Here is a 15,959-nt window from a genome sequence, read left to right on the forward strand (position 1 = left end):
AGCCGCCATTTTGGATCAACCTGCACTGAGACGAACAGAGCCGATTGAGCCACAATGGAGATATTTTCTTCCCGTGACAGTCGGGTGCTCGGCAGGTGATTAGCACAGAGAAGCTTGGGCTCAGCTTGTCAGGATACGGACTGACCTGGACCGTCGGTGTATTAATTTACGGTAAGACGGTTATTATGAGGGCTACGGACGGTTCTTCTTCTCTGTTTGTATTCACAGAGTCAAACGTTAGCGCAGCTGATGATGATGATGAGGAAGGATCATTGCTGGCTGCTAGCTACAGTCAGCTGACTTTTACACACACGCACAGAAAGCAGCTTTACTGAATTATGTGCGCATTAAAAAATATCCTCTGCCTGAAATCTAACGCGTAATAGCTCGTTTTTCATTAAAGGAGAATGAATGAATGACTGAATAGTAAGTAGTGTACATCATTCAGTCATTTTATTGTAATAAACAGTGTGTGTGTGTAAGTGTGTAAAAGTCCATACACACTGTGTATTAATTATTTATTTTCTATATCAAGACAAAACAATCCCACCAAACACCCAACATCATTTAGACGTTCTGTTTTGGGCTAAAGCCTTGATTTAGCCCAAAAATACTCTATAATTGTTTGTTTTTGTTTTTTTTTTTTTACGTAAAAATTGGTCCAAATTTAGCCCCAATTAGAGCTGGGCGATATGGCCCAAAACTCCTATTTCGATATGCTTTCTCCAAATGGCGATGTATAATATTAATCTCGATATTTTTAACTCAATAAAATATTACCAGAATGAAAATTCAGATGCACAATGTCTTTTTTCTCCTCCAAGGGACAGCACGTGTGAGTGAGTTCTGTAGTGTGGCTTCTTTAAATGAAGTTCTGGATTAAAACGCACTCAATAATACATCCAACTGTGATTTTCATGTTCTGAGAAGTAACGAAAGCAGTGTCTCCTAAAGCAAGTATTTTAATAATAATTTTTTTAAAAAAAACTATAAAATTGTATATCTCGGAAAACAAATATGGAAAAATTGTAACGAACAATGTGTGACTGTTCTCTATGAATAATGTTCAATAATACTTTATTTATATAGCACAAATTAATACAATAGTCATCTCAAAGTGCTATCAAACTATAAAATTCTACTTTTCTACCAAATATTGACGTTGTTTAGACGTGCGACCAAATCGTCTTTTCAATCATATTTTGCTGGGTGGGTAAGGATGCAATTCTGCAACACAACAAACCATTTAAAAAAATAAAAAATAAAAAAATACAACCAATTTTAAAAAAAATGAATAATACACTATAATACAATACAACACCTACTACAGGTATAGTGCAAATGTCCTGAGGGAACAACAACAACAATGGTGCAAAAGAAATGCAAAACTGTGCATTCAAAAGTTAAAATAAAATATAAAAGTTTCAGTGCATGTAACAAAAATCTTCAAATTAAAGAACACAATGTGCAAACAACACAATGAATTAATTATATAGAATAGAACAATAATTAAAATAAATATGGGCAGAAGATCAGCAGTTATAGACAGACAGATAGATATAAGATTTTTAATATTTATTTGAGAAAACGTGCAGTAGAGGGTGTGTTACATGTTAATTATATTTTTTAAATGATTATTTAGGACCCCTCCAGCAGATGGCCGGCCCTGAACATATGTGTCCTTATCTTCTTCCTCAGGAAATATTAAAGCACAGAAAGCATCAGGATGGACACGTCAACACTTCCTAAGATCCAGGATGAAGACCGAGAGAGTCGCTTTGGATTCGTCCATGGAGTTTCTGGTCCAGGTCTGCTTTAGATTTTCAATATTCATTTATTAAAAACCACCTTCACACATACTCACTAATGTTTAATAGCATTAACACAGGAAACAATAAAGGGTGTAATCTGTTTTTGTTGTTGTTTTGTTTATTATGACCAATTTTTGTGTTTGCTTTGTTTATTTCAGTTATTGTGGGATTTTATGTATTTTTGGAGTCATTTTGTGCCATTTTGCTTGTGTGTTCTTTGTCGTTATGTGTGTTGTTGTTGTTTTGTATGTTATAAGAAGTTTTTTGTAATTTGGAGTCATTTTTGTTTTATTTTTTTCTATTATTATTATTACTACTACTATTGTCTTGGGTTTCTTTTGTGTATCATGTTTTGTGTGTCTGTAGAGTCATTTTGTGCATTTTTTTGTCTTTTCGTATATTTCTTTGTTATTCAGTCTATTTTTTGTTACATGTGATGAGTCATTTGTGTATTTTTGTAGTCATCTGATGTGTTTTGAGTAATTGTTTGTATTTTTTCTGTTGTGTATTTTTTGGGAGTCATTTTGTGCGATTTTTGTAGTTTCTTTGTATATGTCTGTCATTCTTTCTATTTGTGTTGTTTTTTAGTTTACGAGTCATTTTGTGTAAGTTTTTGAGTCATTTTTGTTTTGTTTTTTTTCTATTTTTAGTACTGCTGTGATTGTCTTGGGTTTCTTGTGTGTATTCTGTTTTGTGTGTCTTTGGAGTCATTTTGTGCAATTTTTTTGTTATATTTGATGAGTCATATTGTCTATTTTTGTTGTCATCTTATGTGTTGAGTTGAGTAATCTTTTGTGTTTTTTCTGTTTCTTTGTATATGTCTGTCATTCTTTCTATTTCTGTTGTTTTTTTATGTTAGCATTTATTTTGTCATTTAAAAAAAAATATTTTTCTGTTATTTTTGTGTATATTTGTAGTCATTTGTGTGATTTTTTTAATTAAGTAATTTTGTGAGGGGTTTTTTGTTTTTTTTTTGTATTCATTTTGTGCATTTACATTGGTGGCCACACAAAATTAAACCGCGGGCCACATATTCTTATTCCCAGGAGACAGAAGAGGAAAAACATGTGTATCTCTAAAACTCTGTAATAAAATGTTTTGCAGTTTTGTAAAGACTAAACATCCTGTATGTGCTTTAAAATGCAGCTGCATTTATATGAATTTAATTCAGACAATATGTTATTTGAATAAACTTCTACTTTTTTTCTTTTTTATCTCAAATCTCCCTCATCATCAGTGGTGACAGCTACTGCGATGGCTGGCGCTGCCATGTACGAGCTGGTTCGTGTGGGCCACAGTGAACTGGTGGGAGAAATCATCCGTCTGGAAGGCGACATGGCGACGATCCAGGTCTATGAGGAGACCTGTATCCTTTCTGCTGCTTTGTCAGGGCTTTTAAAGGGGCAGAATTATGAAACATTTACTTTATAATTGTTTTAGCTACAGTGATGTGCATCCTTTAGCCTCATTCAGAGGGCCAAAGTTGAAAAGGTTCTGTTTCCTTCCTCACTTGTTATTCCACATTTTGTAAAAAGTCAGCTCCAAACGGGCCAGTTGGATTTTTTCCCCCTTTATGACTCCTCCTCCTGACAATCCTGGCTCTTCTTACCCTACATTAGAATGTGAGCTCCTCCCTCTCAAACTACCTCACAGGTAAAACAAACATAGTGAAGGCAGGTCGATATCACAGTTAACATCTTTACGTTCAGCTTATAATGGCTTTTCTGAAGCGCAGCGAGAGCACTCACAATCAGTTCCACTTTTAGTAGCCGTTATACCGCCTCGTACCGCCTTTATGGGATGATCTGACGTGTTTGTGACCCAATGAGGTCCAGCAGTTGGACAAAACAATGGACTATCATCTTAAATGGACTAGTTTTATGGTCAGAAGAGGAGAAGGAAGCCACTATTAATGATTTACTCTCCTGCTCCTGTGATACGCCTCATGCATATGCACAAAGGCCCAAAAAAAACAGCCTATTTTTAGGAGCGGTCTGAAGGTGATGTTTCAGAGGCGAAATCTCCAGAAAACAGGCGACTTTGGGAAAATAAACCTGTATGTTAGAGATGCTTTAGGGCAGGAGTGTCAGTTTTTTTTTTTTCTTTCTCAAGGGCCAAATATTGATTGTTTGATATCTAGTGAGGTGCAGTTTTTAGGCGGGGGAGAAAAGCGATTTCCACATTATTGCTTGTTTCTAAATTTTGCAAGTTTTAAAATGTACTTATCCTTAAAAATGATTTTTTAATTAATAAATAAAATAAAATAATAAAAAATGAAGAAAACAAAAATAAAATATAAAATATATATTTTTTAATATAATAATGTAATATAATTATATATTTTTATATTTATCTATTTATCTTGCCATATGTCATCCAAGGTTAACACTACATGTAGTACCATCTTTTCAAAATCAATCACCAAAATAATGCATTTTTTAATGTTGCAAAATTGTGAACATATTTTGTTTAATCTTTAGGGGTAATTTTGTGGAATTGTTTGAGAGGTAATTCCAAAATTTAAAAAAATTAAATACTTTCCACAATTTGTGATTAAAAGATCCCCCAGTTAATTTGTTGGCAATTTCCTGATAAATGTTTTCTGTTGTTTTTACTTTCTCCTGCGGGCCAAATTGGGTGCTCTGAAGGGCTATTTTCAGCCCCCGGGCCTTGAGTTTGACACATGTGCTATACAGTGTTGACTTTAACCTGATGCTGCAGCCGGCGTGTCGGTCGGAGACCCCGTCCTCCGCACGGGAAAGCCTCTTTCTGTAGAGCTGGGACCTGGAATCATGGGCTCAATCTTTGATGGTATTCAGCGTCCACTTAAAGACATCAACGACCTCACCAAAAGTATTTACATCCCCAGAGGTGTAAACATTGGGGCTCTAAACAGAGACATCAAGTGGGAATTCAACCCCAGCCATAATCTACGGGTAAGAGAAGTGGTTTGGATTGTCTTTACTTTGCGTCAGGTCTGATTACACGTCCCAAAGTTGGCCGATCTGGTCCGATACGTTTTTTTTTGTTTTTAACCCTAACCCAGGTGGCCAAAAATGGTCCAAAATGGCAAAAAGGTGGCAAGAAAAGAGTGTAAAGTGAATGAAATGGGCCAAAAGTGGTCAAGAGTGGCCAAAAAATGGGCAGATAAAGAGGCAAAATCTAGGGGAAAATAAAAACTAGTGATATTTATTGGGCAAAAGTTAGCTTATTTGGATGAAAAGTGGCCAAAAAAGTCAAGAAAAGACAAAAATTTGATCAGTGTCAAGATGAATTTGCAAAAATGGACAAAAAATAGGAAAAAAATTGATATTTATTGGCAAAAGGAAGCTAAAATCTAAAGAAAAAAAAAGTGGACAAAATAAGTTGTAAAATGGCCAAAGGAAATGGTTAAAAAGGGGTTAGAAAGTTTCCCCCTTTTAAGGTTTTCTGGGGGAATAATAATTAAAATAAAGACATAAAAAGCCACATGTTGAGCATCACTGACTTATTAACGGCTTCTGCGTGGTGTCTCTGATAATGTAATGGGTCTGGACGCATAAATACCAGGGCTGAATTTTGGTCTGTCTACCCATGATTCCATGTGATTTCTCCTCCAGGTGGGCAGTCACATGACGGGTGGAGATATCTACGGCATGGTGTTTGAAAACTCGCTGATCAAGCACAAGCTGATGATTCCACCTCGTAACAGAGGCACGGTCACCTACGTGGCGCCTTCGGGAAACTACGACATTTCTGTGAGTGTAAAAAGCTGCTGAAGCCTTTTCATTTTAAACTTAATAACTTTCCCATCGTTTTCCAGGATGTGGTTCTAGAGCTGGAGTTTGAAGGCATCAAAGAAAAGTTTAGCATGGTGCAGCTGTGGCCTGTGCGACAGATCCGCCCAGTGACAGAGAAGCTACCGGCCAATCATCCGCTGTTGACCGGACAAAGAGTCCTCGACGCGCTATTCCCGTTAAGTGCTCTTCTCATTTTGAAATAGTTGAGTGGAACAGAGTGGGAATAACATCTCGTACTTTGCAGATGTGTGCAGGGAGGAACCACCGCCATCCCAGGAGCCTTCGGATGTGGGAAGACTGTGATCTCGCAGTCGCTGTCCAAATACTCCAACAGCGATGTCATCGTTTACGTCGGATGTGGCGAGCGAGGGAACGAAATGTCTGAAGTGCTGCGAGATTTTCCCGAGGTCAGTGGCACGCAAACTGTTTATTCTAGGGCTGGGACTTTAACGCGTTAATTGCGAATAATTACAGAAAAATAACGCAGTCAATAGCTTTTTTTCTTTTCCCGGTATACCAGTAATACTGGTACATTTATACATTTATAAACGCTGCGTATGTACAAAGAAAGCGTACATCACTAGTAAGCAACGTTTGGTATTTATAAAAAGCAAACTTGGCGACATAATGTGAGCACCTCCACGACAGCTCTGACCCCACCGTACGCACAAAATCAGGAGAAACGGGAAACTCCGCCCCCAACAGGAGAAGAATAAAATTAAAGACAGCTTTGTGAAACTAATACATTTGTGTGAAATAATCAAATATTACACATTTCACTAGGGATGCACCGAAAGGAAAATTCTTGGCGAAAACCGAAAAATTATTATGCACATTATTATTCCCATTGCATTTATGACTCTGAATGTGTACTAACCTCACTAAAATTAAAACATTCCAATTGTATGAATTAAAACGAATGTTTTAAAGAATAAAATAATTAAAAATATAATATCATTTATTTAGCACTGACATTCCAAAAATGCACAGCATACAATAAAATCGTAAAAACCCCACTCCTACATTAAATAATATTGTACAGGCCTATAACTGACTGAGCTTCTGGAAAAGAGTCACATGAAATTTGTTCTCATTAAAACAAATTTTAATGCATTTAAATCACAGAGACGCACACACTGTGTGCTTTGATTACGGCGTGCCTCATTTCTTGTGCGTGCTGCTTTAATCCCATCCAAGTAATGATCTTTATGACGTGGACCAAGTACAGTCGTGATAAAGTAAAGAGAATCTTTGTGAAATGCGCGCTGACAGACTAAAATCAGATTCTGCAGTTTGTAGTTACGTGTAGGCATCCATCAACGTGACACAGAAACATAAATCACACTTATCAGGTAGAAAATGTTCTTTTGCCGGTATTTTGGTGCATCACTAGTTTATTCTCATTATTCTGCTGTGATGGATTTGTTAAAGGGGCAGTATTATGAAAAATGACTTTATAATGGTTTTGCTACAGTGATAAATATTCCTTTAGCCTCATTCAGAGGGCCAAAGTTGAAAAAGTTCTGTTTCCTCTTTTGTTATTCCACATTTTGTAAAATGTCGGCTCCAAACGAGTGAGATGGATTTATGCCCCCTTATGAGTCATAATTGGGGAAACTCCTCCTGACAATCATGGCTCCTCCTTCCCTTTAAGAATGTGAGCTCCTCCCTCTCAAACTACCTCACAGCTAAAACAAACATAGCAAAGGCAGGTTGATATTACAGTTATTATCAATACGTTCAGTATATAGATAATCCAGTATATGTTATAAATATTCTGAAGTGCAACGTGAGCGCTCACAATCAGTTTCACTTTTAGAAGCCGTTATACCGCCCCGTATCACCTTTATCTGATGATCTGACGTGTTTGTGACCCAATGCGACCCAGCGCTAGGACAAAACAATGGATTATCATCTTAAACTGATTATTCCTGTGGTCAGAAGAGATAAAGAGGAAAAGAACGCGTCGTAGCAGCTCATGTCATTGTTTTAAACAGCTGACTCAGCTGATAGTTGAGAGTTTACTTCCCTGCGGCGCAGCGCGAGCAATCACAATTTGTTTCACTTTTAGCAGCCGTTATATCACCTCGTATCGCTTTTATGGGATGATCTGACCTGTTTGTGACCCAATGTGAGGCCACGCTAGGACAAAACAATTGACTATTAATCTATTATAAGGACTATTGGTGAGGAGGAGAAGGAAGTGACTGTTAATGATTTACTGCTGCTGTGATAAACACACACACACTGAGCAGCCTGTGTATTTACGCCCACTCATGCATATGCATGAAGGCCCCAAAACAGCCTATTATTAGGACCGGCTATGGAAGTGCAGTTTCAGAGGTCTAAAACTCTGGAAAACAGGTGAGTTTGGGAAAATAAACTTCAAATACTATAATGATGTTGTAGTTCTTAGAACAAATGGAGATTTGTGGAAAAATAGCATAATATTGAACTTTTAAATACAAATGGTGTAGTGATTGTTTGGTTCATTCATTACACAAAGACTGAATGAAAGAGGAACCGTTTTAGTAGATGACAAGCTCAGGCACATTAGCTTTAAAAAACATTACCTGAAGCCAACCTCATTTGTAATTCTTATTCTGTTTGTAGAAACAATTAGCCTGAGTAAACTCAGCTGTACTAATGCTGCTGTGGTTTTTGTTTGTTTTTTGACAGCTTACAATGGAAGTCGATGGCAAAGTTGAAAGCATCATGAAGAGAACAGCGCTGGTTGCCAACACATCCAACATGCCCGTGGCGGCTAGAGAGGCTTCCATTTACACCGGTAGTGGATCTGAATGTGGTTTACAGCCGTCCAATCATCGACTATAATATGTTTATAAGTAATAATGTGTATTGTAATAACTTTTTCTGGAAATTTACTTTGATCTCCTGACATGTTTTGACTGTCGACTGCCAGTCTTCCTCAGAGGTGTCTGCTAATCGCTTTGATGTGGGATCAGGAGGCAGAGCCTCAACATCAACAGGGATGAGGGGACATTTTCACTCTCCCACACCTGGGACTCTCTTCTCAAGAGACCATCGGGCGACAGGGGGCGTGGCCAATTTGACAGTTCTGTCAGAAAGAACTCAATAGAATGCATCAAAGCGATGAGCAGATGCCTCTGCGGAAGACTGACAGTTGATACATGTCAGGAGATCAAAGTAAATTTCTTGAAAAACATTGTCTGAATAAATGAAAACCTTAAAATATTAAAAAAAATGAACTTTCTGGAACAATCATCATCTGTTACATCGTTAAAACTGTTTTTTTAGCTCATATTTTTATTCATTCAGCGTTTTGCTTCACACAGGGATCACACTGTCTGAATACTTCAGAGACATGGGCTACAACGTGAGCATGATGGCAGACTCAACGTCTCGATGGGCTGAGGCGCTCAGGGAGATTTCTGGAAGACTTGCTGAAATGCCTGCTGGTGAGTTCAAGCCCCAAATTCACCCAGTTCCCCCCAAAAATATACTGACAAATAACACATTTTCAAATTCATTAAACTTACAGGGAACAAATAACGTTAGATTTCATAAAAAATAAAAAACCTAAATGAAATTAATCACCTACGTAAAAACAGATGTAAAAGTCCAGTAGAAATAATGAAACATTGTTTGCAATCTGTGACAAAAAGCTTCAGGAAATTAATGTTTTAATTCAGCTATTGAAAGTTTGTTTATTGTTCCACACCATGTGAAGTACATGCAGACGTAAATCATTATTTTTGCTCTTTAGTTCCACGTTACATTTTGTTCCCGGTCCATATCTAATGCAGGTTAATAATTTAATGTTTTTTTAAATTTTGGCTACATTTCTCAGGCTTCCCGTTAGTCGTACTTTCTTTGTGTGTTTTTAGTATTAATGATCTTTATTGGGGTTCATCCATAAAGTCAGCAAAATGATGCTCCATTGTTCTATGAATCTGTGATAGCCACATTTATTTATTTGAATAATATCCACCGTTATCCAGGAAGTTTAGCATTATTTGGGCTATAGTATGTAGTCATCCGAAAGATGTAAATCCTTGTTTCAATCAGAATTAAAATGGGTTAAAAGTGACCAAAAATAGTGGAAAAGGTGGTGAAATGGGATTAAAAATAAACCACACAAATATTGTATGTTAGAGTGGCCAAACACGGACAGAAAAAGTGGTAAAAAGGGTTTAAAATGTCAATATTTGGCTTAAAAGTAGGAACAATTACCCGTAGTTTAAACTGGGAACTAATGGGCATGACAAATCATGAATGTGGTTAAGTTGAGAAAAATGATAATGAAATATGGTGAAAAAAGTGAAAACAATGGGTCCACATATGTGATATTAGGTGGGAAAGTGGTGGAAAGGGTTTATCTATTTATTTAGTGGCAGAAATGTAGCAAAATGCATAAAAAGGAGCAAGAATATGGCAAGAAAAAGTGATGAAAATAGGTTAAAATATGGCAAGTTTGGTGTAGTTGCAGAAAAAGGGTAGAAATAAGCAAAAATAGACTCAAGTTGTGTCTCACAACCCCAAATGGGTTCCCTGCTCCATGGTTGAGAACCCCTGTTGACGACAAACTGCACAACCCCTGCAGGTATCCAACCATGCATGTTTGTCTACATGTTTTAATGGCAGTTGGCAGGAAGTGAAACCTGAATGTGTTTAACCTGCTCTGCAAAACGTTCACCTGAGGGCAACATTCAAAGTGTGTAGAAGTGTGAGATACACAAACTGTAAGGGACTGCGATTAAAAACTGTGTTTACACTTTAGATCAAAACAAACTTTTAAACATCTATTTTAACCTTTTTACATTTTTTTTTCTTTTTTTGCGCAAATCTTCAATATATTGATCACTGTGAATTTATTTGATTTAAAAAAAGAAATAATTTCTATCAGCTTTAAAGCAGTGACGTCAACATTGACCACAGTGTGTCTGTTATATTAGTGCTGTTGGATATATTTCTTGTTCACAGATGCAGGGCTAAGATGGTAACCGTAAACCACATGTGTCAAACTTGTGGCCCGGGGACCACATCCCGCCATTTGGAGCATCCAATTCGGTCCGAAATAGAAAGAAAAAATGACAGAAGAAACTCATCAATATTTACAGGGGGGGTTTCACAGTTTTCTGAGTCATTTTTAAAACCTCACAGTTCTTAGTGTTTCAATTTTCTTCAAATTATTACAGAACATTTCTCTTAATTATATAGAAATTAGTCACAAATCTAGTGAAAACCCTGTTGGGACTGATATCTGTGACTTATTGATTGGATGTTGTCAGTTTCTTACATATTTAGTATTTTATTTATACGTAGAAGTGGAAACTAGGGCACAATAATGTTCCTCTTAATGACATCAAACTGCTCCATATTTAACATCCCTGCCTTTAATGTTTTTATTCTTGAATGTAAATAGTTGAAAAATCCAAAACATTATGACGTGAATCTTTTACATTTGTGAATGTTTCCTCCCGCAGACAGCGGCTACCCCGCGTACCTGGGGGCCCGCCTCGCCTCCTTCTACGAGCGAGCTGGACGTGTGAAGTGTCTGGGAAATCCAGAGCGAGAGGGAAGCGTCAGCATCGTGGGAGCGTGAGTTTGGTTTATTTCAGATGACTTAACGCTAGGGCTGGGCAGTATGACCAAAAATGTATATCACGGTATTTTTCAGAATTCTATCGGTTTCACGGTCATTTTATTTATTTTTTTCATGCATAATCAGGTGTTCACAGCATTTTCTACTGGTTGAGAGAGGATTTACTGCCGTAGATTAACTTAGGATGATCTATTTCAGTGATTCTCAACTGGTGGGTCATGGACCTGGACTGTTTAGGTCACGGACAGCTGGTTAAAACCAAATTAATACTTTATGTTTATGGCTTGTCTTTTATCTTTTTTTTGACAGGTATGCTGTGAAATGAATGTTGCACAGGATAATATATAGATTTTATATTTATATAACTTTGGTTTGTTGAATTTGGAAAAAAGTGGGTCATGATTTAATGACCGTGGCAAAATATGGGTCCCTATGCGAGACCAGTTGAGAACCCCTGGTCTATTTTACTGTCATGATGAGTGAATATTGTAGAATAATTCCACTCTAGTAGTAATACAAGTTTGCAACAGCAGCCCATTGGCTCTTTGTCACGCTAGCTTAGCTTTAGCATTAGCTTGATTTCTAGCTACACAATGAGCCATAGTTTTTCTGACTGAATTGGATCCTCGAAAAGGCCAAATTTGACTCCCGGGCCTTTAGTTTGACACGTGTGTCTGAGACCATAATAAAGAGCAATGCAGGATGAGTTGATTCTTTCCTGTGTAATTTTCCCCTTCAGTGTGTCGCCCCCTGGTGGAGACTTCTCTGATCCCGTCACTTCAGCCACGCTGGGAATCGTTCAGGTGAGTGAAGAGAGGAAAACACGTGCACTTTGATATGAAATCACCACGTGAGTGTTGGTTTATTAATGTTGATTGTTTCTCTAGGTGTTTTGGGGTTTGGATAAGAAGCTGGCTCAGAGGAAGCACTTCCCCTCCGTCAACTGGCTCATTAGCTACAGCAAGTACACGCGCGCACTGGACGAATACTACGACAAACATTTCCCCGAGTTTGTTCCTCTTCGCACGAAAGCCAAAGAGATCCTGCAGGAGGAGGAGGACCTCGCTGAAATCGTGCAGCTCGTAGGAAAGGTGAGATTCGGAATCATCTACACACAGCGTTTCACAAAAAAAAGGCTTTAAATATTGTTTAATAAATATATTTTATCACTGTGTCTATTTTTTAATGTTCAATAAAACTTGTTTTATAAATTTGTATTCATTTTTAGATCAGTAATAATAATAATAATAATAATAAGCACAGCAAGGCTTTAAAAATAAAGAATCTGTGGGATGAAAAACTAATAATTCTAAGTTGTCCAAACTTTTCAGTCACCAAATGCTAAACTCTGTGTGAGAATATTCCATCACGAGCCTCTGTGATCATCTGGTGACCTTTCACCTTTGATTGTTTGCAGGCGTCTCTTGCTGAGACGGATAAAATTACACTGGAAGTAGCCAAACTCATCAAAGACGACTTCCTGCAGCAGAACGGTTACACTCCTTATGACAGGTAGAAACACATCCAGATATCCCCATGTGTTATGTTTGAATGCTTTTTAGTTATTATCATCATATTTATAATGACTTCACCCTTTGTTAAATGTTCAGAATAGATGTTCACAAAAAAACTAACTTATATGCAACAATTTAACCCTATGTTCAAGCGACTGATCGCGAGCTATTAAGTGACTATAGTCGCTGAAGTCGTGTTTGGTGTGAACGCACTTTAAGGGTTAACGTGAAACTGTGGTCGTTTGTTAAAGCTGATATCCGGAGTTTTTCAGAAATATATGTTTGTGTATAATTCTTTTAAAATGCAAAAAATGCCGAGCTAGTCTTTTACTATGGTCTACTGCTGGTGGTCATTCATATACATGAATGTATCGTGGAGGCAGCGCTTGGCTCTTACCTCAGAAATGTCCATCGCCAAAAGAATAACGATGACCCATAGACCACTAACCTTGTTATGTTCCACTATGCACCTGCACAAAAGTAGAGGCGTGGCTTCTGGTAGATTGGCAGAGGCAGGGGAGCTGTTGATGGCGGGACATGGAGATGTTCTCTTTTTAATTTTCTTTCTCTTTTCATCCACTGGATATCAGCTTTAATGTTATTTAAAGAATCTCTGGTGTCTAAAGAGGGACGTGTCTGTTTGTAAATCAGGTTCTGTCCCTTCTACAAAACCGTGGGAATCCTCTCCAACATGATCGCGTTCTACGACATGGCGCGACACGCCGTGGAGTCCACGGCTCAGAGTGACAACAAGATCACCTGGGCCATCATCAAAGAAAACATGGGAGAGATCCTCTACAAGATCACCTCCATGAAGTTTAAGGTGTGTTGTTGGGCTTTAGACTGGGGGGTGGGGGGGTCTGGGGTCTGTCAGCGTTGCTTTATTGCAGAGGTTTTCAACCTTGGGGTCGTGACCCCATGTGGAATGCCTAGTAATTGATTGAAAAAAAAAAGACAGAGGACAGTTGAAAAATATGAGGAGATCAAAGTAAATTTCCTGAAAAAAGTTTTCTGAATAAAAGCCTTAACGTAATAATGCATTGCTTTACTTTTAGTGAGGTTGGGTCAATTACATTTTTCAATTACAATTGCGTCTTCAATTATTCATGTTGAATTACAACTCATATACGATTACGTTGACCTGCCTTTTTTCCCCATTCAAATTAAAATTACAGGTATTATTTTTCCGTTAAAATCAATTACAATCACCTTCTCAATTACTGAAGTTTAATTACAATTACTAAGCCTGTAATAAATAAGCCCATAAAACGTAACCTTCCCCTTGTGTTAGCTTTCTCTTAGCATCTCTAATGATAACGGGTCCTAAATCAGCTTTAAAATACACTAAAACATGTTTTTATTTATTATCTAATTAATATTATTGGTGTGGGCGTCTGAGCCTGTTTTCTGTCAGTGTACCCCTCAATTTATTTATTTATTTTTGTTAAATTTGGTTAGTACAGTATGTATAATCATAAATGCAATATTACTCATTATTGGAAAAATATTTTCTGTTTCGGTGCATCCCTAGGAACCACTGCTTTATTGTTTGTTTACCAGTATATCTAATAAACTGGGTTCCTGTAGAAACCTTAAAAAGGCTTAAAAAATGTTAAATTCATGAATCTAAAAATAAGGCTTTAATTGTCATCAAAATGTCTTAAATCAATGATTCAAAAGTTTTAAATTTTAACACAAGTATAATTTTATGATTGTAAATAGTCTCACATTTCAAAATAAATGGTAACATTATTTTACAATTTTTTTATATATATATATTTTACTGTAACATTGCGGAATCACGACAGTGGAACAAACTACAAAACAGTGATGAGGTTGCAGCGGAACCTTTAACCACAATGGCCTGTTTAATGAAGATTTTTCTTCATGGTTTTAATTTATATTGTGTATTTCTTGTTGTTTTTATAGATTTCAGCCTATTTTTGTAGTTGTTTTGTGTGTTTTTAGAGTGATTTAGAATATTTTAGTCTGTTTTATTTATGTATTTTACTGTTAATTTGTGTGTGTTTATTTTGGGGGACCAGAAATAATGTTACCCTAACTCTAAGTAATTAATGTGGCGCCCCCCCCCCCCCTATTTATTTTGAGTGAATCTGTAGGAACTCTGATAAACTGTGTGTGTTTTCAGGACCCTGTTAAAGACGGAGAGGCTAAAATCAAGGCAGAATATGCTCAGCTGCTGGAGGACATGCAGAACTCCTTCCGCAACTTAGAGGAATAATGAAGGAATGAGATAACCCCCCCCACCCACACACTACCACCACCACCCCCCGTGCAGTGTGATGTGCGTTTCTGAGTGTCTTCCCTGGGTGTGTGTGTGTGTGTGCGTGAGCTGTTGTTTCTGTGTGTTTACTTCTCTCCAAACATTCCATGACCTTCATTAATTTAAATTAATTTTGGAAACACATTTATTTGTTATTTTCAATGAATAAGAAAACCTAAAATCACACACACACCCAGATATTGTTTACTCCAGTGTGCCCCAATCAGGGGCCGTACTTTACTCGCTCTTAAACACACAAGCTGCAACAACAATAAGTGGAATTGAGTGTTTGTTTGTCTCAGTTCACATTATGAAAGCAATGGGAACAGGCACATAAATAAAAGGATTAATGGATAAAGGGACAAAGGCGCTGGGTCAGGGGTCAAGACGCTCTTCCACCTCTTACCTCGTACGTGTGCTCGTGATATCGTGGAATATATACTTGATATTGTGTGTTGAAAAATGAACGAGTGAATCTCTTAGATTGTGTTGAAATATGTCACTGTTTTATTCATGGTACGTTATTGTCTCCTAAATTAAACGTCAAATTGTGCTTTAAGACGATTGACTTTGGTTCTTTTGTTGGTTGGCAATAATATGAAATGTCTAATTATGTGATACAGAACAGGGGTTCTCAACTTTGGGGTCACAAGACACTGGGAGGGGGTCACCAGATGCATTTAGGAAACTAAAAATATTTTTTCCAACAATTTGAGCCAATTTTTGCTGATTTTTACTCTTTTTCTGCAACTACACCAAACTTATGCCATATTTTGACCTATTTTCATCACTTTTTCTTGCCATATTTTTGCTCCGTTTAATGTATTTCTGCTACATAACTCCTGTTTCTGCCACTTCTCCATCAAATTTCAATGTCTTTTCTGCACATTTTTTCCACTTTCAAAACTTTTTCTGCATTTCTAAACCCATTACACCACTTTACCACCTAATGTCGCATGTGTTGAGTAAGTAAGTAATGTTTAT

At 37.2% G+C, this 15,959-nt stretch overlaps 1 protein-coding gene across 1 annotated transcript; it reads left to right on the plus strand.

Annotated features, from left to right (window-relative positions):
• Window positions 1-14: 14 nt before the first annotated feature.
• On the plus strand, window positions 15-15,534 carry LOC114475871 (V-type proton ATPase catalytic subunit A-like). The gene is made up of 15 exons (XM_028467031.1): window positions 15-171; window positions 1,699-1,808; window positions 3,049-3,177; window positions 4,533-4,747; window positions 5,411-5,548; window positions 5,614-5,765; window positions 5,835-5,997; window positions 8,270-8,378; window positions 8,908-9,030; window positions 11,059-11,173; window positions 11,917-11,980; window positions 12,065-12,268; window positions 12,595-12,689; window positions 13,343-13,514; window positions 14,841-15,534. Exons 2-15 carry the CDS (start codon window positions 1,727-1,729, stop codon window positions 14,931-14,933), a joined length of 1,854 nt encoding a protein of 617 aa, XP_028322832.1. The 5' UTR covers window positions 15-171; window positions 1,699-1,726; the 3' UTR covers window positions 14,934-15,534.
• Window positions 15,535-15,959: the final 425 nt, after the last annotated feature.

This window comes from Gouania willdenowi, chromosome 14 (assembly GCF_900634775.1).
Source record: "Gouania willdenowi chromosome 14, fGouWil2.1, whole genome shotgun sequence".
Classification (NCBI taxonomy): domain Eukaryota; kingdom Metazoa; phylum Chordata; class Actinopteri; order Blenniiformes; family Gobiesocidae; genus Gouania; species Gouania willdenowi.

Coding starts and splice junctions, on each gene's coding strand:
- LOC114475871 (XM_028467031.1), top strand. CDS start 1,727: ATGGACACGTCAACACTTCCTAAGATCCAGGATGAAGACCGAGAGAGT. Junction 4,748..5,410: donor ACCCCAGCCATAATCTACGG/GTAAGAGAAGTG, acceptor TTTCTCCTCCAG/GTGGGCAGTCACATGACGGG. Junction 8,379..8,907: donor AGAGGCTTCCATTTACACCG/GTAGTGGATCTG, acceptor TGCTTCACACAG/GGATCACACTGTCTGAATAC.